Raw genomic sequence first — 27,533 nt, 5'->3', positions numbered from 1 at the left:
ATCTGGGACTCAGGGACCATTTGCTGGTCTAAAGGTAGTCTGTGGTCATATGGCTAGCTGGGTCATAACCAGGGCTGGAATCAAAGTCATCTGATGGCCTTTTCCGAGCCTTTCCTGCCAATGCCTGTTGCTTTTTAACAATTTGTATCTGTATTTCCTGTTAGGTTTGTATTAGAGAATTTGTTTCAAGTATGCATGAATTTCTGCCTTATAATTTTTTGCAGCCTCCACGTAATGCTTTGGGTATACACACTCTACAACCTACTATAATCACTCATTGCTTAATGACAAGGATACATTCTGAGAAATGCATCATTAGGCGATTTCTTCGCCTTTGTGCAAACATCGTAGAGAATACTTACACAAACCTAGATGGTATAGCCTACTACACACCTAGGCTATATGGTACTAGTCTTATGGGACAGGACCACCGTCATATATGCGTTCCATCAGTTGTTATGCAGCATGACTGTTGACTGCCTGAGTAGTCTCTTTCAGTTGCAGTCATGATTTCCTTAATATAAATAAGAGAGAAATATCCTCCTTAGTGAATCTTAGTGAATTTTTTGGTTTAATCAAATGGTGTGTATTTTACAAGGCTTTGGTAAATATTTTGGTTTTAGTTTTTATGCATTTAACTCATTTTTATAGAGTGACTTCATTGTTAAGATTTATAGTGCAGAGATTTACGTGAATGATTTTTCATTTTGTTATTAAAACATAACCTCTTATGCATTTTGTGAGCTTTTTTCCAATTAAAGTGACAGGTTGGCTCACCAACATGTTTGTGTAGATTACGATATGAAAATGATCAGAATTTTATAAGCCTGATTGATATATCTCCTCATTTCGTAATATACTTAATTCAGATTTTAATTAGCAAATAAAACTCTGAATATTTGTCATATGTATTTTAATCTTATAATTAAGATAGAAAAGTGGGATCGATGTTAATTCTTGTCTCCAAGCAGAAAGCTTCCTAGCTTGTAAACTGTAAAATATTTTAAGTGCAAATATTATTCATTGTGTTAGTCCTTACTTTATAAAGTCAAGAAAATCCTGAACTGTCTTTTAATTGTATTAGGTACTTCCCCCTCCCGCTGGTTACGTTCCTATTCGAACTCCAGCTCGAAAGCTGACAGCAACTCCAACACCTTTGGGCGGTATGACTGGTTTCCACATGCAAACTGAAGATAGAACTATGAAAAGTGTAAATGACCAACCATCTGGAAATCTTCCATTTTTAAAACCTGATGATATTCAGTACTTCGATAAACTTTTGGTAAGTGATAATAGAAATAAAATATTTTTTTGTTTAGGAGTTATAAATCATAAGGTTTCAACTTACCTTTAAATTTTTTCTTTTTACTATCATTAGGTTGATGTTGATGAATCAACACTTAGTCCAGAAGAGCAAAAAGAGAGAAAAATAATGAAGTTGCTTTTAAAGATTAAGAATGGAACACCTCCAATGAGAAAGGTAAATACCAGTTAATTAAATCATCGTGTTATTTATAATTTTGTTTAGAAATTTATAATTAACTTCTTCATCTTTACCAAGGGCATAGTGTGAGGGAAAGAAAGATGTGTAGTATGAAGGATTTGGCTTTTTAATCAAAGAATTTTATGCTAATAAGGATGTTGAAAAATGAAAACGAGCTGAACAAGACTCTAAGGTAATTAGTGGAATCATGTGAGGAATTGTATTAGCATCATATGTGGCTTGAAGATGGGCGATCCTTTAGGGGAAGTTAAGAGGGAGTTTTATATCGTACCCCTGTGGCTCCATTGTTCTGCTAAATTACCATTTTTGAATTAACTGAAAACACTGAACTTCTGTCACAGGAGTTCAGACTTCAGAGTAATTTTGATGGGAATGAACTCATGCTACTGTATGTAAAGTGTCTGTGAAGTTTACACTAAAATATTAAGTTACAGAAAATCACGGTAATTTGATCATTCAAAATGCTTAATTATAAAGAATCACACCTTTTACTCTTTCTTCCCCCCAGGCTGCATTGCGTCAGATTACTGATAAAGCTCGTGAATTTGGAGCTGGTCCTTTGTTTAATCAGATTCTTCCTCTACTGATGTCTCCTACACTTGAGGATCAAGAGCGTCATTTACTTGTGAAAGTTATTGATAGAATATTATACAAACTTGATGACTTGGTTCGACCATATGTGCACAAGGTTGGTTGGTTGTTCTCAAATAGTGTTTCTAATGGTTTGGTATTTTTTAATATAAAAGGAGTTGGTGGATTTTTTTTTTAAATAGCTTATTGTTATGTGTAGTTGTGAAATTTAAAAATTCTCAAAAAGTAATAGCTGATGCTGTACATTGATGATACAAGGGAAATTTCACCCCCTTATGCAAGACACTCAGAGTTAACCAATGTTAAATTATCATGTTCTTCCAGACCTCTTCTTTGTACAAGCGTATATCACACACATACAAATATAAGTATATACAGATGTAACTTTTTGCCATCTTTACTATAATGGGTTCATAGTATTCATATTTTTTCATTTGTTTTTATCGATACTAGATTAGGATGAGAAAATGTATGTTTTTCATGCCATTAGTGTTATGTAACATCTTTTTGCTGGTGGTAATTATGGCTTAGAATTGTAAAATGCAGATAGATGTATGCTATCTTTTTTAAAATATTGAATATTTGTTAGTTTGTGTGGTTAACAGTTTTCCCAAATTTTCATCTTTATATTGGTTTGAAATTGTGTAATTAAAATTCTTAATTTGTCCCTTGATTAACAAAGTCCTGGTAATTATAAATTTCCTGGTAAAATGAGTTTTACATACTTGTGATTTTAAATTACATAAATGATCTGCTATAATAAAATTCCCTATATCTATTTAATTCTGTTACGTGACTATGGCATCAGTAATAGGTGTGAAAACGTAGCTCGTTCTATTTTTCAGATCCTTGTGGTCATTGAACCATTGTTGATTGATGAAGATTACTATGCTAGAGTGGAAGGCCGAGAGATTATTTCTAATTTGGCAAAGGTATTTGCATGATATTTCTAGAGAAGAAAATTTTATATCTGTTGATGGGATTATTTGATTATAGAGGGAAATGGTTGAGGGTTAATATTATCAGCTCATGATTGTGTCCTTTTTCTTTGGCCTTTTAGGCTGCTGGTCTGGCTACTATGATCTCTACCATGAGACCTGATATAGATAACATGGATGAATATGTCCGTAACACAACAGCTAGAGCTTTTGCTGTTGTGGCCTCTGCCCTGGGCATTCCATCATTATTGCCCTTCTTAAAAGCTGTGTGCAAAAGCAAGAAGTCCTGGCAAGCGAGGCACACTGGTATTAAGATTGTACAGCAGATAGCTATTCTTATGGGCTGTGCCATCTTGCCACATCTCAGAAGTTTAGTTGAAATCATTGAACACGGTGAGTTGTAATATAACTTTGTCTGTGTTTTATAAGACAGGTGTTTTGAAATTTTGGCTACTGATTTGGAGAGATAAATGGAAAAACTTTAACTACCTAAACACCAGATAGTTTATGATGGGATTTGTAATGGTATCTGCTAATAAGCTGTGGTTCCTATTGGCTTCTGTGTAATTTAGTCTAATGTGAGCCAATTCTGCAGTTTGACTAAATTGTTAGATATATTGCTAGAATATGGATGATGCTCTGGCAGTTAGGTAATGTTGTTGCTTAGTTAAAACCCGTGTTTGGTTTTGTAGGTCTTGTGGATGAGCAGCAGAAAGTTCGGACCATTAGTGCTTTGGCCATTGCTGCCTTGGCTGAAGCAGCAACTCCTTATGGTATCGAATCTTTTGATTCTGTGTTAAAGCCTCTATGGAAGGGTATCCGCCAACACAGAGGAAAGGTAGCTACATCAATTAGATTTTATTTTTCTTTTGATTTCTAGTCATTGATGCTAAGGTGGCTTAAATCTAATTTACTGTGTGTGTGTATATATATATATATATATTTTTTTATTTTAAAATAGGGTCTGGCCGCTTTCTTAAAGGCTATTGGGTATCTTATTCCTCTCATGGATGCAGAATATGCCAACTACTATACTAGAGAAGTGATGTTAATCCTTATTCGAGAATTCCAATCTCCTGATGAAGAAATGAAGAAAATTGTGCTGAAGGTAATTGTTTCAAATTGTTGTTGCTCCAGATTTGTTAATCTAAATTGGGTGTGTTTCTTGGTTCAAAGAGAATTTTAAAGCATTAAAAAAAACAAAGTATTGTATATTAAATTAGGACTGTTTACTAATTATTTTTTAACCTTTTAGGTGGTAAAGCAGTGTTGTGGAACAGATGGTGTAGAAGCAAACTACATTAAAACAGAGATTCTTCCTCCTTTTTTTAAACACTTCTGGCAACACAGAATGGCTTTGGATAGAAGAAATTACCGACAGGTAAGCTTTTATTGTAAAAAATATTTTCAGAAATCCTTTGAACTGATTCTTTAGTCAGTTTGAATGCATGTTACACATTATTTTTTGCCCTGATTACCTCTCACAGTTTGTATGTGCTTGATTGTGAAAGGAGATGAATTTTAGCCAATTAACTTCCATTTTGATTTTGCATTCTAGGATAAATACCCAACTATTGATTGAGTCTTTGTCTAGTAAATGAAACGCTTGATCTGGCTAGGTGAAACAGAAATACAGCCTTATCTTGATTTGATCACCTTGATTTAGAGTCACATTAAAATTTTTTTGGTCACTTTTCTCGAGTTAACTTTTCTCAGCATACTTACTAGCTGAATAGTATCTTTTGAATATTCGCTTTTCATGATGTCTCTTTATTTCCTTGGAAGACCCATAAATTAAGTTTTTTTCTCCTCTGTTTAGTTAGTTGATACTACTGTGGAGTTGGCAAACAAAGTAGGTGCAGCAGAAATTATATCCAGGATTGTGGATGATCTGAAAGATGAAGCTGAACAGTACAGAAAGATGGTGATGGAGACAATTGAGAAAATTATGGGCAACTTGGGAGCAGCAGATATTGATCATAAACTTGAAGAACAACTGATTGATGGTATTCTTTATGCTTTTCAAGAACAGACTACAGAGGTAATGATACTAATTATTATGGCAAGTTACCACTGACTTTCATATGTGTAAAAAAGCAAATTATTTTTTAAGCAAGTATTATCACTAAAAAGTAATTGAATTTGAAATAGTTTTAAAATGCTCATGTTCTGGGGCCGGCCCCGTGGCTTAGCGGTTAAGTGTGCACACTCTGCTGCTGGCGGCCCGGGTTCGATCCCGGGCGTGCACCGACGCACCGCTTCTCCGGCTATGCTGAGGCCTTGTCCCACATACAGCAACTGGAAGGATGTGCAACTATGACATACAACTGTCTACTGGGGCTTTGGGGGGAAAATAAATAAATAAATCTTTTAAAAAAATAAAATAAAATGCTCATGTTCTTATTCGGTTGACTATGAGAAAATATTCTCTGCCTCAAATTTTTAGATTTGGTTTTGTCTAAAAAACTCAATATTAATATATTTCAACTTTTAGTCACCAACTGAATTCTGGTTCCCAATGAATGTACTTTTTTTATTTAACTTAGTTTTTCTTTTTTAGGACTCAGTAATGTTGAACGGCTTTGGCACAGTGGTCAATGCTCTTGGCAAACGAGTCAAACCTTACTTGCCTCAGATCTGTGGTACAGTTTTGTGGCGTTTAAATAACAAATCAGCAAAAGTTAGGCAACAGGCAGCTGACTTGATCTCTCGAACTGCTGTTGTCATGAAGACTTGTCAAGAGGTAAACTTTTATATCAGATTCTTTTTTCTTCACCAAATAGTTTATAAGGTGAATAGTAACATTTTAACATTATTTGTTTTATTACAGGAAAAATTGATGGGGCACTTGGGTGTTGTTTTGTATGAGTATTTGGGTGAAGAGTACCCTGAAGTATTGGGCAGCATTCTTGGAGCACTGAAGGCCATTGTAAATGTAATAGGTATGGAATGTGCTGGTCATGTAAGAATTTTTTTGTTTTGTTTTTTAATTTTTTTTGGTTTTTGAAAGTAAAATATAGAATCATATTTAGGAGTTGAGTAATGATTTCTGATAATTTTTTTTTAAGCAATTCAAAATTGTAGTTAAGTCAGGGGATGTCACAAAAGTGTTGTCTCCCAAAATCCATTTATATTTTACTTTAAAAGAAAAGAGGGCAAATTTAGGACCTGCAAGAGAAGTGGGAATAGTCACAACTCAAAAAACTGTGAAGTCATGGAATAGAGGACCCTAACAAAAATTAGTGTCTCACCTGAAATATATTCTGTGTGTGTAGGGGGAAGACAACTCTTTAAGTTTTAATTTAGTTTTAGGACAAAATATATATTTACTCAGTCTGGAACTAGTAAATGATTATGGCAGGTTTTTCTGCTTGATATCAAGTTCCAGGAACATCATCGGGGGAAAAGTGAATTGCTCTAGGTTATCTCATTTTTATTTATATCCAGTTCTTATCCATTCAGTTTTCTAACCTAAAGTAAAACACAAGTATATTATAAATGCTTTTAGGTATGGAGAGCAAAGCTTTTATTCTTTAAGGGCATTATGATAAAGCAAACAGTCTCTTGTGTTTAATCCTTTATTGTAATTGAACATGACTATTGCAAAAGTAACTTCAGCAGATTTTAGAGAGGCCAAAATAACCTAGCAGTTGGTCAAAATAGCTGGCTGTGATAGGCAGTGTTTTTCTCATTTTAGTAGGGGGTTTTTATGCAGTATAGGAGATCTTCGAACTATTGCCTTTATATGTAATCCCCAGTTCAGCCCTGTTCTCTATACTTGAAGATAGTTGCTTGCCAAAAAATCTGTTACTTGGCCACTTGTGGGACCCTGGTCTGCAGGGAGTTGTAAACCATATTGTTGGTCAGGGAAACATGGGAAAAGCAATGGAGAGAGAATCAGAGCAAGCAATTCTAGTTAGAGCAAGAGCCCCTGCCAGCTGCCTCCTTTTTTCTCTCTTCATAGGTGTAAATACCATCCAAGTATGCCCTGCATTGCAGGGAGACTGGAGATCTGTTTGTTTTGCAGTTAAAGGGTAAGGGGGCCCTTTCTGGAAAATTTTGCTTTAATTTACATGTCTACCTCTGGCTTATATTGTTGTGTATGGCCGGAACATAAGCTGTCCCCATATTTAAATGTCAGTGTACAAATATATTTCAGAACCAAATAAAACTTTTTTTGTTGTTGAGTATCCATCATTCTTTAAATCACATCGCTAATTTTTTTCATTTCTATGCATAATCAGAAGTTGTTAATAAAAAGTTAAAAACAATTCTGAGTCTGGTCAGAATCTGGGGCTTTTTTTTTCCATAGGCAGCTGTAAGTTGATATTTGTGCCTAGTTATGTATATTACATTCCTAAATAAAAGGTAAAATGAACAAAAGTTGCAGTTCAAATGTTAATTGGTAATGTGTTGACTTCTATTAAATAGGTATGCATAAGATGACCCCACCAATTAAGGATCTGTTGCCTAGACTCACCCCCATCTTAAAGAACAGGCATGAAAAAGTACAAGAGAATTGTATTGATCTTGTTGGACGTATTGCTGACAGGTAAGCAGATTACCTAAACATTTTTATAAGCAGTATTGGTTTTCACATTTAGCCACTTTTTATTCACTTTGCAAATTTGCTTAGTGTTGCTAATGTAAGTGTATATGGTCAGACTATCCAGTATTAATATTTTCTGTGAAATTTCAATTTTGGATGGTAATGGGGGAAGTGGCAATGTAGTATTAAGACTAAACCATCCTTTCTGAAGAGTAATAATATTTTTATTTAATGCTTAAAATGAGTTGGTAATCATGTTTTGAGAACTGAGTTAGCAAATTTACCTCTTAAAACTTCTTTTTTTTTTTAAAGATTTTATTTATTTATTTTTTCCCCCCAAAGCCCCAGTAGATAGTTGTATGTCATAGCTGCACATCCTTCTAGTTGCTGTATGTGGGACTCGGCCTCAGGATGGACGGAGAAGTGGTGCCTCGGTGCGCGCCCGGGATCCGAACCCGGGCCACCAGCATCGGAGCGTGCGCACTTAACCACCAAGCCACGGGGCCGGCCCTAAAACTTCTTATTGTCACAAAAAAATTACCTTTTTTTCTTTTTAAATTAGGGGAGCTGAATATGTGTCTGCAAGAGAATGGATGAGGATTTGCTTTGAGCTGTTAGAGCTCTTAAAAGCTCACAAAAAAGCTATTCGTAGAGCCACAGTCAACACATTTGGTTATATTGCAAAGGCCATCGGGTAAGTATCATGTGTGTATTTTTTTACTTGATAGTAAACCCTGTATGGTGTTGAAAAATGCTTCTGTATCTGTATAAATCTCTTTTAAGGCATGATGTGAATAATGCAGTTGAGAACGCACTTTGTTTAACCACTGACCTTCAAATTTTTTTTAATTCTAAGTTGAATTAAAATAGATGGGAAGTTTTTAAATTTTATTTAATCACACCAGATATTTTCAGAGAGAGAAACTGTACAGTTTCAGAAAATTCAAACTTTTGTTGGTCCTCTTTAGGCAGGTTCTTAATAAAACAGCATAATTCAAGTCTCATGTTAATGCTTTATCTGTTTTTAAAATATTTTTATAAAATTAATCCACAGACAACTGAATTATAGCTATTTTATTAAATAATCTGTGGTAATCTGCTTCCATTCTGTCAGAACCAAACTAGAAGAAACAGTCATTGTAGAAAATGACATATTACATGTAAATGTTGCTTTATAGCAAAGGAAATATTTTCAAGCAATAAAACATAACAAAAAAGTCAGATTAATTAGGTAGTCCCCCCTTCCCCTTTTTGGTAGCAGAAATATTTATTTTAGCAGTGATGTAGTCAAGAAATTTGCCACAAATAGCTGTTATGCTAACTTTTTTAGCCCCTGTGTCCCTCTAAATTTGTGGTAAAATAAATGCTTAAAGGAGGAGAATAGATACAGTAAAGGTGTGTGGAAGGAAAATAGACTTGTGTGTTGTGGCATATGGAGACCATAGTTTGGGTACTGCTGTAAAGTTGCCTGGCTCTAGTGGCCATGTTTTAACCACTCAGAGAATTACTCAATCTAAGCATTAAATTTTTCTATATTTTAGGCAATTTGCTAAAGACTAAAAATTACATTTGAAAATGAATCTGTTTGAATTTTTTCTTTAAAACGGACATTTTACTTTAAATAAAGTTCTTAAGTAGAAACAACAATGCCGGTGACTTGATAGTACTGTATTTTATCATAAAATTACTAACTTCCCAATAATTACTTACTATAAAGTTTCATTCGTTTGCATTTTTTTCCCTCCAGAAAAATTTTGACTTGTAATCTGTTTGCTGACACATTTATTTTTTTCAGCCCTCATGATGTATTGGCTACACTTTTAAACAACCTCAAAGTTCAGGAAAGGCAGAACAGAGTTTGTACCACTGTAGCAATAGCTATTGTCGCCGAAACATGTTCACCCTTCACAGTGCTACCTGCCTTAATGAACGAATACAGAGTTCCTGAACTGAATGTCCAAAATGGAGTGTTGAAATCACTTTCCTTCTTGTTTGAATATATTGGTGAAATGGGAAAGGACTACATTTATGCTGTAACACCATTACTTGAAGATGCTTTAATGGATAGGTAAGTGACTTGAACTAAATGTAAGAAAATAGTTATAATTCTTCCTTTATTTTAGAACTTACTGAAATAATTATTATATGACCTGTTTGTTGTGATGCAGTTAAAGAAGGGGAATGCTAGCCTGGATTTTTATAAAACTGTAAATATGACTGTTGTTATCTTCAAATAATATGTATGCCATAGTGGTTCCCTAAATTTTCTCTTCCAAGTGTCCCCTCCCCTTTCATATCTTTTAGAGTAAATACATTTCAAAAAACAGTAATTGATCAACTTTTGTTTTAAAAATTAAAGTCAAATATAATTAGAGGAAATGATGAGCATGAGCTTATTGATGTGACAAAGAGACGTGATCTTTCTAGATTTTTGTTACTACAGGTGAAGCAAAGATTTCTATTGGGCTTTTGAACTGTTGAACTTAGCCTGCCAGAGCCACACTATTCTATTGCAGGCCCCCAGTTATTCAGATGGTGACCCCCGATACAGTACTGCTTGAGTTAGTTATTTGACAGTCAGGTTCCTGATGCCTTTAACCATCTAGACTGACATATAACTTTATTTATTTATTTTTTCCCCCAAAGCCCCAGTAGATAGTTGTATGTCATAGTTGCACAGCCTTCTAGTGGCTGTATGTGGGACGTGGCCTCAGCATGGCAGGAGAACCGGTGCGTCGGTGCGCGCCCTGGATCCGAACCCGGGCCGCCAGCAGCGGAGCGCGTGCACTTAACCGCTAAGCCACGGGGCCGGCCCTAGACTGACATATAACTTTAAACACAAAAGTAACTGAAGAGTGTGTAAGGAAAAGTTCAGGATCCAAGTAGTAAGAGAAAAGTAGTGAAGTGGCTCTTTATTTTTCAGGAAAGATAGGTTACTCAAATTAGACCTGTTTCAATTACTTTCATGTACACACAAAGTTACTCATTAATGACCTTCCAAAAGGGAAACTTAACAAGACTCAACAAGTTAACCACAAGGTATATATGCAAGACATGGAGACAGGGTAAGAATTGTGCTCTGTAAAAGCCTGGCCACCTGGGGCCCAGTACAGTAGGAGTAGATCATACTTGCTCCCTATTCCTCAGTGAGATGTGCCTGAGCATCATAGTGCAGTCCTTGGTGTGTGTGACTGGCAGTGAAAAATTACATTCTGTGTACCAATAAATTGAGATACTAACTGTCAAAAATTACTAAATGAAAGGAAACAATATTTGGGAAATTTACTAATGAGGAATATACTGCTTTACTGTGATGCCTAATAGATTAAACATTATTATAGTAAAAAAGGATGCTAGTAAGTTCAGGTGTTTTTTTTTCTTAGACCTTTAAGGTACTCTTATTACCTTAGAGGGCAAGGAGCATAAAATCATTTTTATACCCATTACAAACCCATTATCTTATATACATGCTTAGTTGAGTACTTGTGAAATGAATACCTCAATAATTTGTCGGAAACATAAATTCAGTTAACATGGGAGATGATAGAGTTCTTATTGCTGTGGGTTTGAAAAAATTATTGGTCCTTCTTTTCTTTCTCCCCAAATTGAGTTCTTGAATGAAACATAAAATTTACAAGGGAAAGGATTTAATTTTAATTTAGTTATCTATTGTATACTAGTATCGAATTACTTTCAAAGATTTCAAATTTATAGAGTTTAAAATGAGATATTACTGTTAATCATTGATATGTAAGAGTCACGTATCCCCTTTTTAGTAGCATAGTAGAATGTACACTGCATAGGGCTCTCTTGCTCATATTCATTTCAGAGGTTAATTAGAAAATATGACTTATTTTTGAGCCATAGTGAGATTGGAGTCATTAAAGCAAAAGTTCTTAAGTAGAATCATTAGTCATTCTAAAGGCATTCTGTATCAGATGTATAAGGTGAGAGGATTACTCTGCATTTGTTCTATGCACTGAATTGGTAATTTAGTTTCTAATGGGCAGCAAATATTTCCTGTAAAACTAAGACTGTGTCTTAACAAAGCATTTCCCCCGTTAACAGGGACCTTGTACACAGACAGACGGCTAGCGCGGTGGTGCAGCACATGTCACTTGGGGTTTATGGATTTGGTTGTGAAGATTCGCTGAATCACTTGTTGAACTACGTATGGCCCAATGTGTTTGAGACATCTCCCCATGTAATTCAGGCAGTTATGGGAGCTCTGGAAGGCCTGAGAGTTGCTATTGGACCGTGTAGAATGTTGCAGTACTGTTTACAGGTAGGTTAAAGATTTCTAAAAGATTATTCAACGAGAAAAGTAATTTAGATGAATTAAGTCACTGTTCCTAATTATCATAGGGAATATTGTACCCTATGGGAAAACAGTTGTAGGGGGAGGGGGATTAGATTTTGTCTTTGCCTACTACAGTTTTGTGCAGTTGTCAAGTTTTTTTCTCTCTTAAAGGGAAATGTTTGGAATCATATCTTTATAGTTTTGTTCGTTAGTTGTGTTAAGGTTGTGTACTTGAAAACGGAAATAATGTAACCTTTTAATTATTCTAGGGTTTGTTTCACCCAGCCCGGAAAGTCAGAGATGTGTATTGGAAAATTTACAACTCCATCTACATTGGTTCACAGGATGCTCTCATAGCACATTACCCAAGAATCTACAATGATGATAAGAACACCTATATTCGTTATGAACTTGACTATATCTTATAATTTTATTGTTTATTTTGTGTTTAATGCACAGCTGTTTCACACCTTAAACTTGCTTCAATTTGGTGATGTAAACTTTTAAACATTGCAGATCAGTGTAGAACTGGTCATAGAGGAAGAGCTAGAAATTCAGTAGCATGATTTTTAAATAACCTGTCTTTGTTTTTGATGTTAAACAGTAAACGCCAGTAGTGACCAAGAACACAGTGATTACACACACTATACTGGAGAGATTTCATTTTTAATTCATCTTTATGAAGATTTAGAATTCATTCCTTCTGTTTAAAGGGAATGTTTAATTGAGAAATAAACATTTGTGTACAAAATACTAACTTGTGTGTGTTTTTTGAACATGACTTGTAAAATGCGGAACTTTGATAAAGTATTGGTTTGTGTAGAATAAGTGGCTTAATTTCATTTTCTGTCACCTGGTTTATAGAAAGTAGCAGAATACAAACTATATAAAGTGATGGCATCTTTGTCAAAATTCCATTGTTCTGTTGATAATGACAATGAGAATAGCTTTGGGGATGTTCACCTCAAACTAGCACAACCATTCCATCACCATAGGAAATATAGCACCTATGCTGAACTGTCTTGAATAATATAATTTTGCACTTACATAGCGCCTTTCATCTTTTGATTTCTCAAAATGCTTTATGAACATGTTTAAGGGAAGTGATTCGAGTCAGGTCCAGCTCTTAATGAGTCTGTGCTTACAAAGTGGGGAAAGTATCTTTATTTCAATACGGCCTTCTACCTATTGGGATTGAGGCTACCTAAGAAATGCTAATAGAATAAGACAATCTTTGGGTTCTTTTCCATGTCATAAGCCACCCCTCAACAATGTATTCAGTAAATACCTGTTGAGCACGTACTGTATACCAGCCACTGTGCTTAGTATAGGGGATGCAAAGGTGCTTTTGACCTGCCCCTTGCCCTTAAGTAAATGCAGTATGATCGAAAAGGGGCGATATGTCTAATTATGTAGTACTTAGGTGCTGTGATAGTACACAATGGCAGTAGCTAAAGTGTCCACGTTTGCTTAGTTTTACATTTAGTAATTAGATAATAAATTGAGGTGTCAAGCATAAACTGAAATGCCACTTAATTCTGGAGGAACCATTAAGGCAGTACTTAGTATTTTTTGGTAAATATTTTATTTTCAGCTTTTCCTAATTATCTGGCCAAGAATTTCTTAGTTTTAGTCTTTTTACTACCCCTAGCTGTTTTGTTTTATCTTCCTATGTTAGTACTTCTGTGAACTCTGGTAAGAAATGAGATTCTGCAGCAGCGTAAGCATAGGATGGCTCTGCTGCTGTAAGTAAAACTATTATACTGGGACTAGAAGGTTTGTTCTTTCAACTGTTAACACTTAGGGCTCCCTGTTTTGGAGGCTTATTTGAGAAACAGCTTGTAATTCATTGACTCTTACAAAACTGATATTGAGCATTAACTGATTCTCCTGGCAGAATTTGTAACTCCTTATTGTTCCTTGTGTGATGTAACTATGACAACATGTCAGTGTGTACTAAACCACAATTGCCAAAATCATATTTCTATTAGAAGTTTTTGTAACAGTATCCCCATGCAACTTTAAATGTTGCAGTTCTCTATAGTTGATGGTAAATGACCTTCAGTAATGACTAATCATGAAAATTGAAGAATACAATTAGATTTCAAAGCAAAAATTTGATTTTAAACCAGTCTTGGAAAAATTTAGTTATATTTTTACTTCAAGTACTTGCATAACTTCAGTTTTCTTGGGCCCTTGCTATTTATGGAAAATAGCAAGGAGTGAAGGAGACAACTACACCTTAAGTGACTTTTTACTGAATCAAGTAATTTGAGGACAGAGAGGTGAGGGAAATAATGAAAGCTACAACCTTAAAAGTTGGGACCAAATAGAGGCTCACAGATGTTTGGATTATTTTATATGCTTATTATTGAATAAGGGAAGCATTTTGTGATATATTTACATGAAAGACGCTATGTGAAGTTTTAATTAAAGACTTACTTTCTCATTTTCTTTTGGTGTTAAAGCCAAACTAAGCAGGAAGAAATTAATGTTCTTAAGGGGACAGTGGGTGGGTTTTTCTGTGGGCTTTTGTTGATTTTTCTGTGGGCCCTCTAATGGAATTGATCTCTTTGGCTGTTCAGTTTTTTTCGTATTGTATTTTTAAAATTTGTTGTACGGTGCCCTGTGAGCATCAAGTACCCAGATGAATAAACTTACCATATTTAAAGTCTTAGACCAGTTTTTAATCTTAGTTGACTCTGTTATTGCACTACACTCTGTTGTGGTTGTGCCATTTTAATATTAAGCTATTTGGGTTGTTTTCCAAACAGGGGAACTTAATGGTGAAAAACCAAATAACTTTTTCTTTATTAAATAAGAAACTGAAAAAGACAGTTGCAGCCAGAGGTTCAGTTGTTTGGTTTCTAATGTTTCTTAAATCCCATAAGGTTAAAAGAAGCAGAAACTATAGCTATCACAGGGTTTTTCCAATTTTGGCGTTACTGACATTTTGGGCCAGATACATCTTCGTTGCAGGGGTGCTGTCCTGGATGTTGTAGGAGGTTGAGTAGCATCCCTGACCACTACCCACTAGATGCCAGTAGCACCCCCATCCCAGTGTGGCAACCAAAAATACCTCCAGATGTCTCACATCCCTTGGAGGGCAAAATCTCCCTAGGTTGAGAGCCATTGAGACCACTGTTTAAGCAGGACTCACATATGTCTGATAAAATGCAAGCATGATGTATGAAGCATTTCATTTTAGGCAGCAGTTGCCTAGGAAGTAACTAGAAATACCATTTTACAATACTTAACATACCTACCTTTGGTAAAACCCTGCATCAGTCCTAGGGAAAGCAAGCTGAAAACATGTGGATGTTGATGCTCTCTGGTCCTCAGAGCACCTTGTGGCACTGTTGGAGCCAGGGGCACAGTGCAGGGACAGGAGTGCCAGTGGCTTGGTGCTCCATTTGGAATGCAGTTGTTCAGGGCCCCAGTTGTCACCTGTGAGGGGTGGGGTGTGTGGTATGACTGGAGGAGGAGGGCAGGCAGGGCACGGAGACCCTTTGAAAAAAATGTGGATAGAAAGCCATAGAATTTAAGGCAACTTGATAAGAGAATTCAGATTTGGAAGACAGTCAACGTCTATAGGCAGGAGAGAGTAAGTTTTACATAAGTCGAAAGTATAGGTCATTGGCATTTCTAGTGTTCATGCTAGAAAAACTAAGTTTAAAAAATTTATTCTTGGGGCCGGCCTGGTGGCGTAGCCTTTAAGTGCGCGTGCTCAGCTGCGGCGGCCCGGGGTTCACAGGTTCAGATCCCGGGCACGCACCGACGCACCACTTGTCAAGCCATGCTGTGGCAGCATCCCATATAAAGTAGAGGAAGATGGGCATGGATGTTAGCACGGGGCCAATCTTCCTCAGCAAAAAGAGGAGGATTGGCATCAGATGTTAGGGCTGATCTTCCTCAGCAAAAAAAAAAAAAAAATTATTCTCGATAGTCTATTTCATAATCTAAAAAGAATATAAAGGGACATGCTTGCATGTTATGTGGCACAAATAGACTTTGTATCTTATGGCCTGACTAATACTAAATTTTTTTGGAAGGAGACTTTTAGTGAGTGAGAGGCTCTGGAGGGGATTTAGTCTGAAGTGTTATCTTGGAATATCTTTGTGTTAGGAAGAAACTTGCAAATAAGATCAATTGTTGATTGTTTCTATGTCTAACTCCCCCCAAACTTTAAAAATTTTTCAAATGTTGAGAAAAGTTGAAAGAATAGGGCAATGAACACCTGTATATCCTCCACCTAAATTCAACAATTAAAATTTTGCTACATTTGCTGTGTATATGTTCTTAAATACTGTAATTTCATGAAACAGTTTTCTATCAGTATTATTGTAGAGAAATTTGAGACTAGATAAAATAGAGAAGGAGACTGATGAGCAAAAAAATGCAGTTAGCTGCTTGAATGAGCTGCTAATGAGATGGAAAGAGGTGGAAGTCAGGCCACACATGGAGGGATTTTCTTGGACAGGAAGAGAAATGTCTTTCCCTGAATCCATAAGGAAGACAGTGTGGTGGGATGTAGGCATGAAAAGTTTGTCCATGGCATGTCAGCATCAAAATACAAAAGTAGTTTTATTGCTACATTAGAAACAGACCTGAGTAAAATCAGACTTGTACAGAAAATTCAAACCAAAAAAATTGAAAAACCTGGAAAAGTTGAACAACTGGTGTCTGTAGTATGTGATATATAAAAGATGTAACATGCAACTGAATGATCTGCGTAGTTTTGATCACCAAAGCAGAATATACTTTACACATTTGGGAAGAAAATCCCTTAGCACCAACATGAGCACCAAGGAAGAACAATTCACTTGCCAAATGTTGAGGTTGTTGCTACTCAAAGTGTGGTCTGGAGATTAGCAGCAGCAATGTCACTCAGAGCTTTTCAGAAATAGCTTAGACGCCACTCCAGACATACTAAATGAGGATCTGCGTTTTAATAAGATCAGCAGGTGATTTGTATGTATGTTCAAGTTGGAGAAGCCATAGTCTAGGGCATCACTCCATTCCCAATGTGGTAATGATATGGTAATAAAAGGGACAGAAGTGCTAATTTAGGTGTGGAAGCAACTAGGCCTATAGACAACAGATAGCCGAGAGTTGGTCAGAACACTCCCAGGATGGTACTTTGCTGAACCCTGGGTGAAATCAAAATGGGGGGAACAAAAGAAGTAGTTGTTGTATAAAATCAATTGCTTTTTCCAATAAGGCTATGGACTGAATGTCTCCCGAAATTCATATGTTAAAACCGTAATCCCTAATGTGGTAGTATTAGGAGATGGGGCCTTTGAGGTAATGAAGTGACGAGAGTGGAGCTCTCATGAATGGGATTAGTGTCTTTCTGAGAGAAGATAAGAGCACTAGCCCTCTCTACTCTCTGCCTTGTCAGGATACAATGAGAAGATGGCCACCTGTAAACCAGGAAGCAGGCAGGCTCTCACCAGACACTGGATCTTGCTGGCGCCTTGATCTTGGACTTCCCAGCCTCCAGAACTGTGAGGAATAAATGTTTGTTATTTAAGCCACCCAGTCTATGGTATTCTGTTATAGCAGCCCGAACTGACTATGACAGGCTGTAATGTAACTAATGTAGTTAACAAACCTCATAGGTGTATATCCGCATTGCTTCTCCTCCTCATTAGTTGACATTGGTTGTAGGAGAACCTCGGACTGAGATAGAGCCTCCCTCTCTTGAGCCAGTCTGAGCTGGACTGGGGCTAGAGCCAGAAGCCTGTTGAGAAGACTAGAGCAGGGAGTCAACATAGTACAGGCTTACCAGTTGGCTCTGGAGTTTGTCATATCCAAGTCCTGGATTTATAACCTGGATATGCCAGTTAATGGCTTTGTGACCTTGGGTAAGTTGTTTGACCTCTCTATGCTTCAGTTCCTAATTTGTAGAATGTGGATAATAATAGTATCTACTTCAATAAGTGGTGGTCCTTGTGAAGATGAATTGAGAGAATGCCTTTAAGGTAAAATGCCTAAGCATAGTGCTTAGTAAAGGTAACAGCTGTTGCTGTTGATATAGTTCGTTATCTTTATTATCATGAGGGAGGAGACCTCTGTTGTCATTGCTGAAATGAGAGGGGATGGAGATTGATAGGTTGTTGGAGGAGAAGCACTTTGGAAACAACTCTTGAGGGAATAAGTAAGGAACTCATGAGGGACATTAGGATTGCCTGATAGTCCCATGGGATTCCAGGGCATTCTCTGCTATTGCTCACCAGCCCAGGTGGATGGAGAAAGTATTTTGTTGGATTGATCCACAGGTGCGACAGTAGGAGCAAGAGGATTAGGGGATTGGCATGGGTGCAGCTGAAGACTTGAAAGCATAGATTTGCTGTTTAAATCTTCAAATCACTTTAGACGGAACTGGTGTCATTCAGGGGTCAGAAGCACGCTCCTCAAATTTTATTTCTCTGGAGATAGTGACATGATTCTGCCTCAACTACTTAACTAATGAGATATGCAGTCCAACACACTTTCATTTTCGGGTGGGCATTTTTACATTTTCATTGCATTGAATAATATTGAACAAATGACCTATTTGGCTTTTGAGTTTATGAAATCAGGGCCTTTAAGGGTATTTGTGAAATATATTCTCAAGCGTGTAAACAGAGTATCTACAACTTAAGTCAGGAGGACTTCATTCCTTCATTCATTCATTTGACAAATATTCACTAAGTGCCTCCTCTTACAAGGCCACCTGCTGTAGGTGTAGTTGAAAAGGTCCTTCCCTGACAGACAGTGGAGAAAATTTTGAAGTGACAGTAATAGAGGAGATAATGCTAAAACAAAGCTGCAGGTCAAGTTCTCCGGGAGTTCAGAGGACAGAGCTTCCTGCATGCGGGAGAGGGCGGAAAGAAAGTGTGGTGAGGAGGGAGCTTGAGGAGGAGGGCGCACTTGAGCTTCACTTTTGAGGAGAAGTTAGAAGTGCACGTATGGTGTTGGAAGGGGAGGACAAAGAGCTTTGACCAAGTAGTGGAAGCTTGGGTTGTGTCGAGGAAAGTGTGGGCTGGTGGGCAGCCCTAGTGATAAGAAATAGTGGAAGATCAGATGTAGCCCCAAGAAGTTAGGGCCAGTATCTGACATGTCTGTTCAAATCTGAACCTCCAGCATCAAGTACAGTTCCTTCCTGCCTGGGTACCCAATACATATTTATTGACCAAATGAATGAATGAGATGTACTTTGGCTTCAGTTTATGTAAAACCTCCAAGGCTGTTCTTTAAACTTTATAGGCAATGGGTAACCACTCAGTATTCAACGTTCATTTATTCAACAAATATTTATTGAAGGTTTAAAGTAGGGAAATGGCATGAACTGAACCATGTTGCAGGAAGATCAATATCCCTGGTTCATTTTCTTGCTCCAGAGGATAGGTTTATACAAAGAGTTTAACCAGCAAGTGTTCTCAGAATAGAATTAGCTCAAAGAAGACACGCAGACTGACCAAATTGTGGCCCCCACCCAACACCTTTCTCCCGCCTCCTTGACTGTGACACTGTGGCCTTGCTGGGCGCTGCCTCAGTGCTAGCCAACCAGTGCAATTGCGGAAGGAACTGATATCACGTTGGTTTCGTGTTCTTCAAATTACTTGCTTGTTTGCTTCTTTCCCTAAAAGTCTAATCTTTAGGAGTCTGGAGGGTGTTAGGAAAATGATTTTTTATACCACAAAGGGATCTAGAATGTTCTGTATTTTTCAAGGGAAATGGGTAATAGTGAACATTCCAAAAGATCATGGCCAATTTGACTTGCAGACCAAGAGGCTTCCTGGACATTTTCCACATGAAGAGTCGGGATGGATGAGTTGTCAGTATTGTTCCCGGGATGTGGCACTGCAGTGCTCTGGCCAGCCCCCCCCAAGAGGTCATGTATTCATGTTGGAACTAGGTAAGGAAACAGAAGCAGCTAATGCTCTGCAAATTTTAATGATGCTTCTTTGTCTCCACTGGAAATTATATATAGATCCTACTTTTTAATATTTCTCTCAGAGGAAAAATAATAGCCTCTTATATACAATGGAGAAAGGAAAATCTCTTCAATAAATGGTGTTGGGAAAACTGGACAGCCACATACAAAAGAATGAAAGTAGACCATTATCTTACACCATACACAAAAATTAACTCAAAATGGATTAAAGACTTGAATGTGAGACCTGAAACCATAAAACTCCTAGAAGAAAACATAGGCGGTACACTCTTTGACATCAGTCTTAGAAGCATCTTTTCAATACCATGTCTTCTCAGGCAAGGAAAACAAAAGAAAAAATAAACAAATGGGACTTCATCAGACCAAAGAGCTTCTGCAATGCAAAGGAAACCAGTAACAAAACAAAAAAACAACTCACCAACTGGGAGAAAATATTTGTAAATCATATATCCGACAAGGGGTTAGTCTCCAAAATATATAAAGAACTCATATAACTCAACCATAAAAAAACAAACAATCCCATCAAAAAATGGGCAGAGGATATGAACAGACATTTTTCCAAAGAAGATATACAGGTGGCCAACAGGCACATGAAAAGATGTTCAACATCACTAATCATTAGGGAAATGCAAATCAAAACTACAATGATATATCACCTTACACCTGTTAGAATGGCTGTAATTACCAAGACAAAAAACAAAACAAATGTTGGAGAGGATGTGGAGAAAAGGGAACCCTCATACGTACACTGCTGGTGGGAATGTGAACTGGTGCAGCTGCTATGGAAAACGGTATGAAGATTTCTCAAAAAATTAAAGATAGAAATACCATATGATCCAGCTATCCCACTACTGGGTATTTATCCAAAGAACTTGAAATCAACAGTTCAAAGAGACTTATGCACCCCTATGTTCATTGCAGCATTGTTCACAATAGCCAAGATGTGGAAGCAACCCAAGTGCCCATCAACTGATGAATGGATAAAGAAGATGTGGTATATATACACAATGGAATACTACTCAACCATAAAAAAGACAAAATAATCCCATTTGCAACAACATGGATGGACCTTCAGGGTATTATGTTAAGTGAAATAAGCCAGACAGAGAAAGACAAACACCACATGATTTCACTCATACATGGAAGATAAACAAACATGGACAAAGAGAAACGGTTAGTCATTACCAGAGGGGAAAGGGGTCGGGCGGTGGGCATAAAGGGTAAACATATATATGGTGACTGACGAATAATAATGTACAACTGAAATTTCACAGTGTTAGAAACTATTATGACCTCAATAAAAAAAAATAGGGCCAGCCCCGTGGCTTAGCGGTTAAGTGCGCGCGCTCCACTGCTGGAGGCCCAGGTTTGGATCCCGGGCGTGCACCGACGTACCGCTTCTCCGGCCATGCTGAGGCCATGTCCCACATACAGCAACTAGAAGGATGTGCAACTATGACGTACAACTATCTACTGGGGCTTTGGGGGAAAAATATATAAATAAAATTATAAAAAAAAAAAAAGATAACGCGGTAGAGTCCATTTTCATTTAACATTTTGAATTTCCCTAACTGCCAACTATATTATGTAATATAATGGGCCCATTTATTCTTAGTATAACTAGAAATAGATTATAACTAGTATACTGGATTATGTATAATATAAATTTACCTGAAAGAAAAATAAATATCATTTAAAATAAAAAAAAAATAGCCTCTTCTTGTTCCTATAAGAAAAAGAAATTTGTAATTAGATGTTAATGTTATCAATCATTTCTGTCCAAGAAATGTTGTTAAAGGGATCAAGCTACTTAGTCCTTTTGATGCAGTTAGTGAGTCCATTCCACAGAGGTTTACCATGGCCTCCCAACTAACTAAGCTATCTCTCTGTCTTCAAGGATCTCATACAATTTGGACTTCTGGGAAAAATAAAAAATAAAAAAGTGGCCTGAAAAGAGATGGATGATAGCTGATTATTACTTAATATTATCTTGGATAAAAATGAAAGAAAATCCTTTTTGAATGCAATGCTGTTTTCTTGTGTGCTGAAATTTTTATCTTGATAGTTTTAATAAGAATCATTTAGTTAACTGGAGTCTACCAAAGAGAAGAGAATCATTCCTGATTTTGGCAAGGCCCTAAAACAGTGAGATATGGGCGAATAAAGAATGTTGTCATGATTAGAACCTTGGTGTTCAAAAGGAAAAATTATGAAACCTACATTCATTCAATAAGCCACTTAACAACATGCCTTACATTTGATTAGTGTCTTATAGTTTCCAAAACACTTTAGCTTCTACTTGCTCATTTGTTCCTTACAACAGCCTCATACAGCAGATATTTATCATACCCATTGTACGGAGGCGAAAATCAAGGCCCAGGGAGGTTAAGTGGCGGTGCCATCATTTGAACCATGGCTGGTCTGACTCCAAGCCTATATTCTTTCCATTGATGCATGTATTTAGCGTTATTTTTAACTATCGAAATTAGTTTTTCACCCTGTTGTTCTGGACTAATGAGAAATTTATCATTTTTTTGGAGTGGTATCATTTTCTTACCAAATCCTTTAGGACTGATAAAGTCAAAGAAGTCACCAGGAGACAAGGAGACCTGAAAACCTTATTATAGAACATAGGAATAAATGCACATTAAATGCTTGATGGAGAGTGAACTAAACGGAAAGAAAAAAATAATGGAAACTTTTTGCCTAAAGGCTGTTCAAAGGGAAAACATATGACTCATTGAAAGATGATGCACTAAATGGAAATGAGATAAATAATGGAAAACTGTAAATGGTTAATGTCTTGGTGCGTGTGTATTCTGACAAAGACAAAACTGCTTTCCCAAGGTGAAGTAGTATGCCCAACACTGAGAGGAAAGGGGAAATGAGCACTAAATTTAAGTATCTCACATAGGTTGAGTTTCCAAATCCCATAGATGATTTCTCCTTGGTGTTTCTTTCTGTTGTCGTGGGAACAGTAGCTCTGATTATGTGCAGATTCTTACTGGCTATTTATTTAATGGCTCCCTTTCCTGATCCAAGTCTTAAGATGGTGTCCTTAGTTAGCTAGTTAAATATTTCACCTCTTGTGGACGTAAATGGAATGGATGCAGAACACAGGGCAGCTGCTGGCGCGTTAGTGGGATTTTCTGCTCAATTGGCCACCTCAGGAGTCCCTTTGCTCTCCTTTGTCTTGACCTATGACCCGGCCATACTCTGAGGCAGTGAGATGAAGTGGCCGGGAGGCCAGCAGTTGTCCAGCAGAGGAGTGGCAGCTGGGCTGCAATTAAGCCCACCACGTAATTCACTTCCCCTCTTGCTGTGACCTGAACTTGCCACCCTCTTCTGGGCTTCCCTGCCCTGGCACATGCAGTTGCCACTATCTGGAAAAGCCCTTTGCTTCCTACTTCACTTGGCTGGCCCCTGCTCTTTCTTCAAGAATGGACTCCTGTTACTTGATTTGGAACCCACAGGCTCAGGTGCTGCATCCGTGCGCTGCCCCAGCGCCTGGTACCCACGCGCCCCTCCTGGCTCCGCGGTGGTCGCCGGCTCGCTCAGGTGCGGTCCCTGGTGGTCTGGGAAAGGTGGGAGCCTGTGGACTGGGCCGGCACTTGTCTGCTGCTCAGTGCCCGCTCGCGGAGGGACTCAGTGAGTGACAGCCGCCCGGATTGTTTCGGACAGATTGTTGCTGCTGTGGTTATCATTTCTGTTTGGCAAAAACTTCTAGGCAGCAAAGCAAGCAGGCATATTTTTTTTCTTTTTTTTTTTTGTTGGGGTAACATTGGTTTATAGCATTGTATAAATTTCAGGTGTACATCATTATACTTCTATTTCTGTGTAGATTACATCATGTCCTCATGTTCACCACCCAAATACTAATTACAATCCATCACCACAGGAGGCACATTTTTAAGCAAATAATTCTTTGGTTTTAATTCACAAGGTGTGAGAATATCCTATTACGTCATGTGATTGAGGCGTGTTATAAACTGCTGTTCTGTAAAAACCTTTGTTCAAAAAATTCTATTTCCTGTAACACTTTTAGCTTCTGACAGGGGGCAGCAGAGCCCGTGAAAGCAAAGGCCGGCTCCTTAACTGGCGCCCTGCAAACCTTTCGAGCCAGTCCTTAAACAATTTTCAGCAGAAGCCAGCCCTTGATACCTGACAAACCTCACTGTGGAATAAAGACTTTAAGGTAAAGGCTGGCTTTTATTAATTTGGTATTCTTTGAAGGCACCACAAGTGATTTACTGTTTTTTTAAAGGAAAAATAATTTATTATTTTTTTTAAATGCAAATAATCTCCCTCATTTTATTACTGAGAAGGAAAAACTCACTCTTCCTCCTGTGTGTCTCCTTTACTTTCACACAGAACACTACATTTCTGACACTTCTGGTCACCAAATGTGTGGGGGTTTTCCCCCACCAAGCAATTCACTGCAACACCAGCTGGGGGTCCTATAATTCACTTCAATTCTGACACTGTCTACCTGGAGATAGCGTCAGATCCCGCGGGTTAAGGGCTCAATCTCACAACTGTTCCCCCTAGCCCCCACTTCACATGCCAATCACAAGTCCCAGGTTGTCACCTGTACTTCTGACTGAGTGGCTATAAATCAGGGTTCCCACGACCCCCTCCTTGGGTTCAATAATTTGCTAGAATGGCTCGCAGAACTTAGGAAAACACTTATATTTACCTGTTTATTATAAAAGAATATGATAAAGGATACAGATGAACATCCAGATGGAAGAGATGCATGGGGCAAGGTATGTGGGAAGGGGCATGGAACTTCCATGCCCTCTCTGAGTGCACCACTCTCCTAGCACCTCCACATGTCACCAACGCAGAAGTTCCCCGAACACCATACATTTGGGATTTTTATGGAGGCTTCATCACATGGGTATGATGGATCATTAACTCCATTTCCAGCCCCTCTCCCCTTCCTGGAGGATAGGGGATGGGGCTGAAAGTTCCAAGCTTCTAATCATGGCTTGGTCTTTCTGGTGACCAGCCCCCATCAAAAAGCCCACCAAGAGTTACCTCCTTAGAACAAAAAATGCTCCTATCACCCAGGAAATTCCAAGAGACTTAGGAGTTCTGTGTCGGGGACAGGGTCAAAGACCAAATAGTAAAACAAAAGATGTTTCTAGTGCTCTTATCACTTAGGAAATTACAAGCGTTTTAGGAGCTCTGTGCCCGGAACTGGGGTAGAGGCCAATATATATATCTATTATTTCCCAATTACGAGGTCTTGAAAGAGGTGGGTGCTTATTTTTTGCCAACAACTTGTAAAATGATGCTAGGGCATGAGATATTTCCAGATGGTATTAGGGAGAGTGTCAAGATTTGCAAATTTTTATTACCAGATCCTGGGTCTCACATCCCCCATTCCCCTTTGGGGAAAAAAAGACAAAGTAAATAAGAAAAAAAAAAGAAAGAAAGAAACTGAGATAATAACTAAAGCAAATAGCTAAAGCCTCAATCGTCCCTCCCCATCCATCATGACATGAGTCCTTGGGGGCCGATCTCATGCCCCATGCACCTTTTTAAGTCCAGTGCCCAGTGCAGGCCCTAGCGTGCAGGTGCTCAGCAAATGTGTGTGGAATTGAACAAATACCTCTGGCCTGATCACCTACAAGTTGTCCAGGAGCGTTCCTGAGTTGTATATCACATCTACTTGTCCCGTAAATACACATGGGTGAGGAATTTGCACTCAGAAACATGATCCCCCTAGGCATAGACTATCCCAGGTCTAACTTCAGGGACTCTATTAATGCTCCATTATTTAAAATAATGTAAAGAAGAGTGGGCGAAAGGTAAGGGGCAAGATTCCATGTGGTTGCCCAGTGGGTTTGCGCAGGTAAGAGACCTACAGGTGGGCTGGATCTGGTTGGCAGAAATTTAGCCCTCAGCTGGGTCAGCTTGAAACCAGGAATACAAAAGAGGTCGACAGGGTGTCCTAAGGTTCTGTGATGTCCTTCTCTTCTTATTCTAGAAATCCTAGGGGGGTTCAGCTCTAATTCCCTCCTGTCTCTCTCTAGCATTGCTGCAATACCTTCCTCACATGAGGCTTTCCATCATTTTGTGTTAGTGTTAGAACTCTGTCCACATCTCTGTCTGGTAGGTTCTGTTTGTACTTCTCAGAGGCAGATTTTATTTTATTTTATTTATTTATTTTTTTAAATTTTTTGTTTATTGCAGTAACATTGGTTTATAACATTGTAAAAGTTTCAGGTGTACATCATTGTACTTCTATTTCTGCATAGATTACATCATGTTCACCACCAAAATACTAATTACAACCCATCACCACACACATGTACCGAATTATCCCTTTCACCCTCCTCCCTCCCCCCTTCCCCTCTGGTAACCACCAATCCAATCTCTGTCCCTATGTGTTTGTTTATTGTTGTTATTATCTACTACTTAATGAAGGAAATCATACGGTATTTGACCTTCTCCCACAGAGGCAGATTTTAAAACTGGGTTCTTGGCAATTAATGAGTCTGGCCATTTCTTTTAATGATAACTCAGTCTCTCACATTGACTTCACCCTTTTTTTTGTTTGTTTGTTTGTTTGCGTAGTGGCTTCACATGATTCATCCTGTTTGTAGAGACAGCAATTATCTTAAGGGACAGGACAGGTGTTAAGAAACCTCTTCTAGCAAATGAGTTAGATGAGGGGACGTCCTGGGCCTGTTAGTGACAGACTGCCATAATGGCGATCACAGGGTGTCTCGGCCATGGGAGTAGTAGACAGCATAGAGGATATGAGGGGAAGACTTTCACTAGAGGCAGACATTTCCACAAAAGGGAAATGGGTGGAGACAGACCCAAGATGGTAGAGATGAGGAGAATAGTCTCCAAAGGGGACAGAGTGTTTTGAGGTGTCCGTTCCTGGGCCAAGCTCTTTATATACTTTATTTTATTTGGTTGCCACAACAGCCTTGGATGTAGGTGTCATTATGCCCATTTCTCAGATGGGATGACTGAGTCACAGGGAAGTCAAGTAATTCCCAGGACAGCTGCCCTGAAGACCTCTGTGGACAGCATTCACACAGGGGTGTGCTTCACATGAAGCCCCATGTAAGCAAAACCCCTAGAATTATGCACTATCACACAGCTATGGTTAGGCAGAGCCCAGATTCATAGGTAGGCTGTCTGGCTCCACAGCCTGGGGTCTTAGCAACCCTTCATAGTGCATCTTCCAAGACAACCTTTTCTGGAAGCCACCATTGCCCAGTCAGGCCCTGATTCACATGTCTCCAATCTATCGAGAGAGAACATTGCACAGGTTATAGCTGTGGGGGAGAAAAATGAACTCTGGACCTGGAGTCAGAGGCCGAGGTTTGAGTCCTGGATCTGCCACTGACTTGTGTGGCCTTGGCCAGTCACCTCATCTCTTCACATGGCCATTTGCCTGTCTGTGGAGAGAAGGGTGCACCCTTGTCTCAGGCTTAGGGTGAGGACTCTGTGAGATTAATAAATGTGAAAGTGCTTTGTAAGCTGTGAAGTTCTGAACAAATGTAAGGGTTAATACAAAGCAAGGGTGTGCATGGGGCCTGCAGGCAGCCATTTATTATTTGGGCTGATATGTATGTGGAGTAGTGACTTTTTATGCCTCATTTGCTTCTGTGAAAAATGTACAAGTGACAGTGTCTTGAGTCTGCAGAGGATGGGGCCTTTGTGTGTGTGGTGGGTGCTACGGG

The 27,533-nt window shown here is 38.2% G+C and overlaps 1 protein-coding gene across 1 annotated transcript in view; it reads left to right on the top strand.

Annotated features, from left to right (window-relative positions):
- SF3B1 (splicing factor 3b subunit 1) overlaps nucleotides 1-14,559 on the top strand; it is a 38,585-nt gene extending 24,026 nt beyond the window's left edge. The window contains exons 10-25 of the mRNA XM_004426758.3: nucleotides 1,085-1,282; nucleotides 1,379-1,480; nucleotides 2,013-2,192; nucleotides 2,941-3,027; nucleotides 3,156-3,426; nucleotides 3,726-3,871; nucleotides 3,995-4,141; nucleotides 4,289-4,414; nucleotides 4,853-5,074; nucleotides 5,594-5,776; nucleotides 5,864-5,975; nucleotides 7,465-7,585; nucleotides 8,145-8,276; nucleotides 9,378-9,650; nucleotides 11,651-11,867; nucleotides 12,152-14,559. Of these exons, the coding sequence (XP_004426815.1) occupies nucleotides 1,085-1,282; nucleotides 1,379-1,480; nucleotides 2,013-2,192; nucleotides 2,941-3,027; nucleotides 3,156-3,426; nucleotides 3,726-3,871; nucleotides 3,995-4,141; nucleotides 4,289-4,414; nucleotides 4,853-5,074; nucleotides 5,594-5,776; nucleotides 5,864-5,975; nucleotides 7,465-7,585; nucleotides 8,145-8,276; nucleotides 9,378-9,650; nucleotides 11,651-11,867; nucleotides 12,152-12,310 (2,676 nt within the window). The 3' untranslated portion in view covers nucleotides 12,311-14,559. The remainder of the gene's footprint in view (nucleotides 1-1,084; nucleotides 1,283-1,378; nucleotides 1,481-2,012; nucleotides 2,193-2,940; nucleotides 3,028-3,155; nucleotides 3,427-3,725; nucleotides 3,872-3,994; nucleotides 4,142-4,288; nucleotides 4,415-4,852; nucleotides 5,075-5,593; nucleotides 5,777-5,863; nucleotides 5,976-7,464; nucleotides 7,586-8,144; nucleotides 8,277-9,377; nucleotides 9,651-11,650; nucleotides 11,868-12,151) is intronic.
- Nucleotides 14,560-27,533: the final 12,974 nt, after the last annotated feature.

The sequence above is a fragment of the Ceratotherium simum genome, chromosome 9 (assembly GCF_057802395.1).
Source record: "Ceratotherium simum simum isolate JZ-2026a chromosome 9, ASM5780239v1, whole genome shotgun sequence".
NCBI classification, from domain to species: Eukaryota; Metazoa; Chordata; class Mammalia; order Perissodactyla; family Rhinocerotidae; genus Ceratotherium; species Ceratotherium simum.
This window is presented reverse-complemented; position numbering and strand designations above follow the sequence as displayed.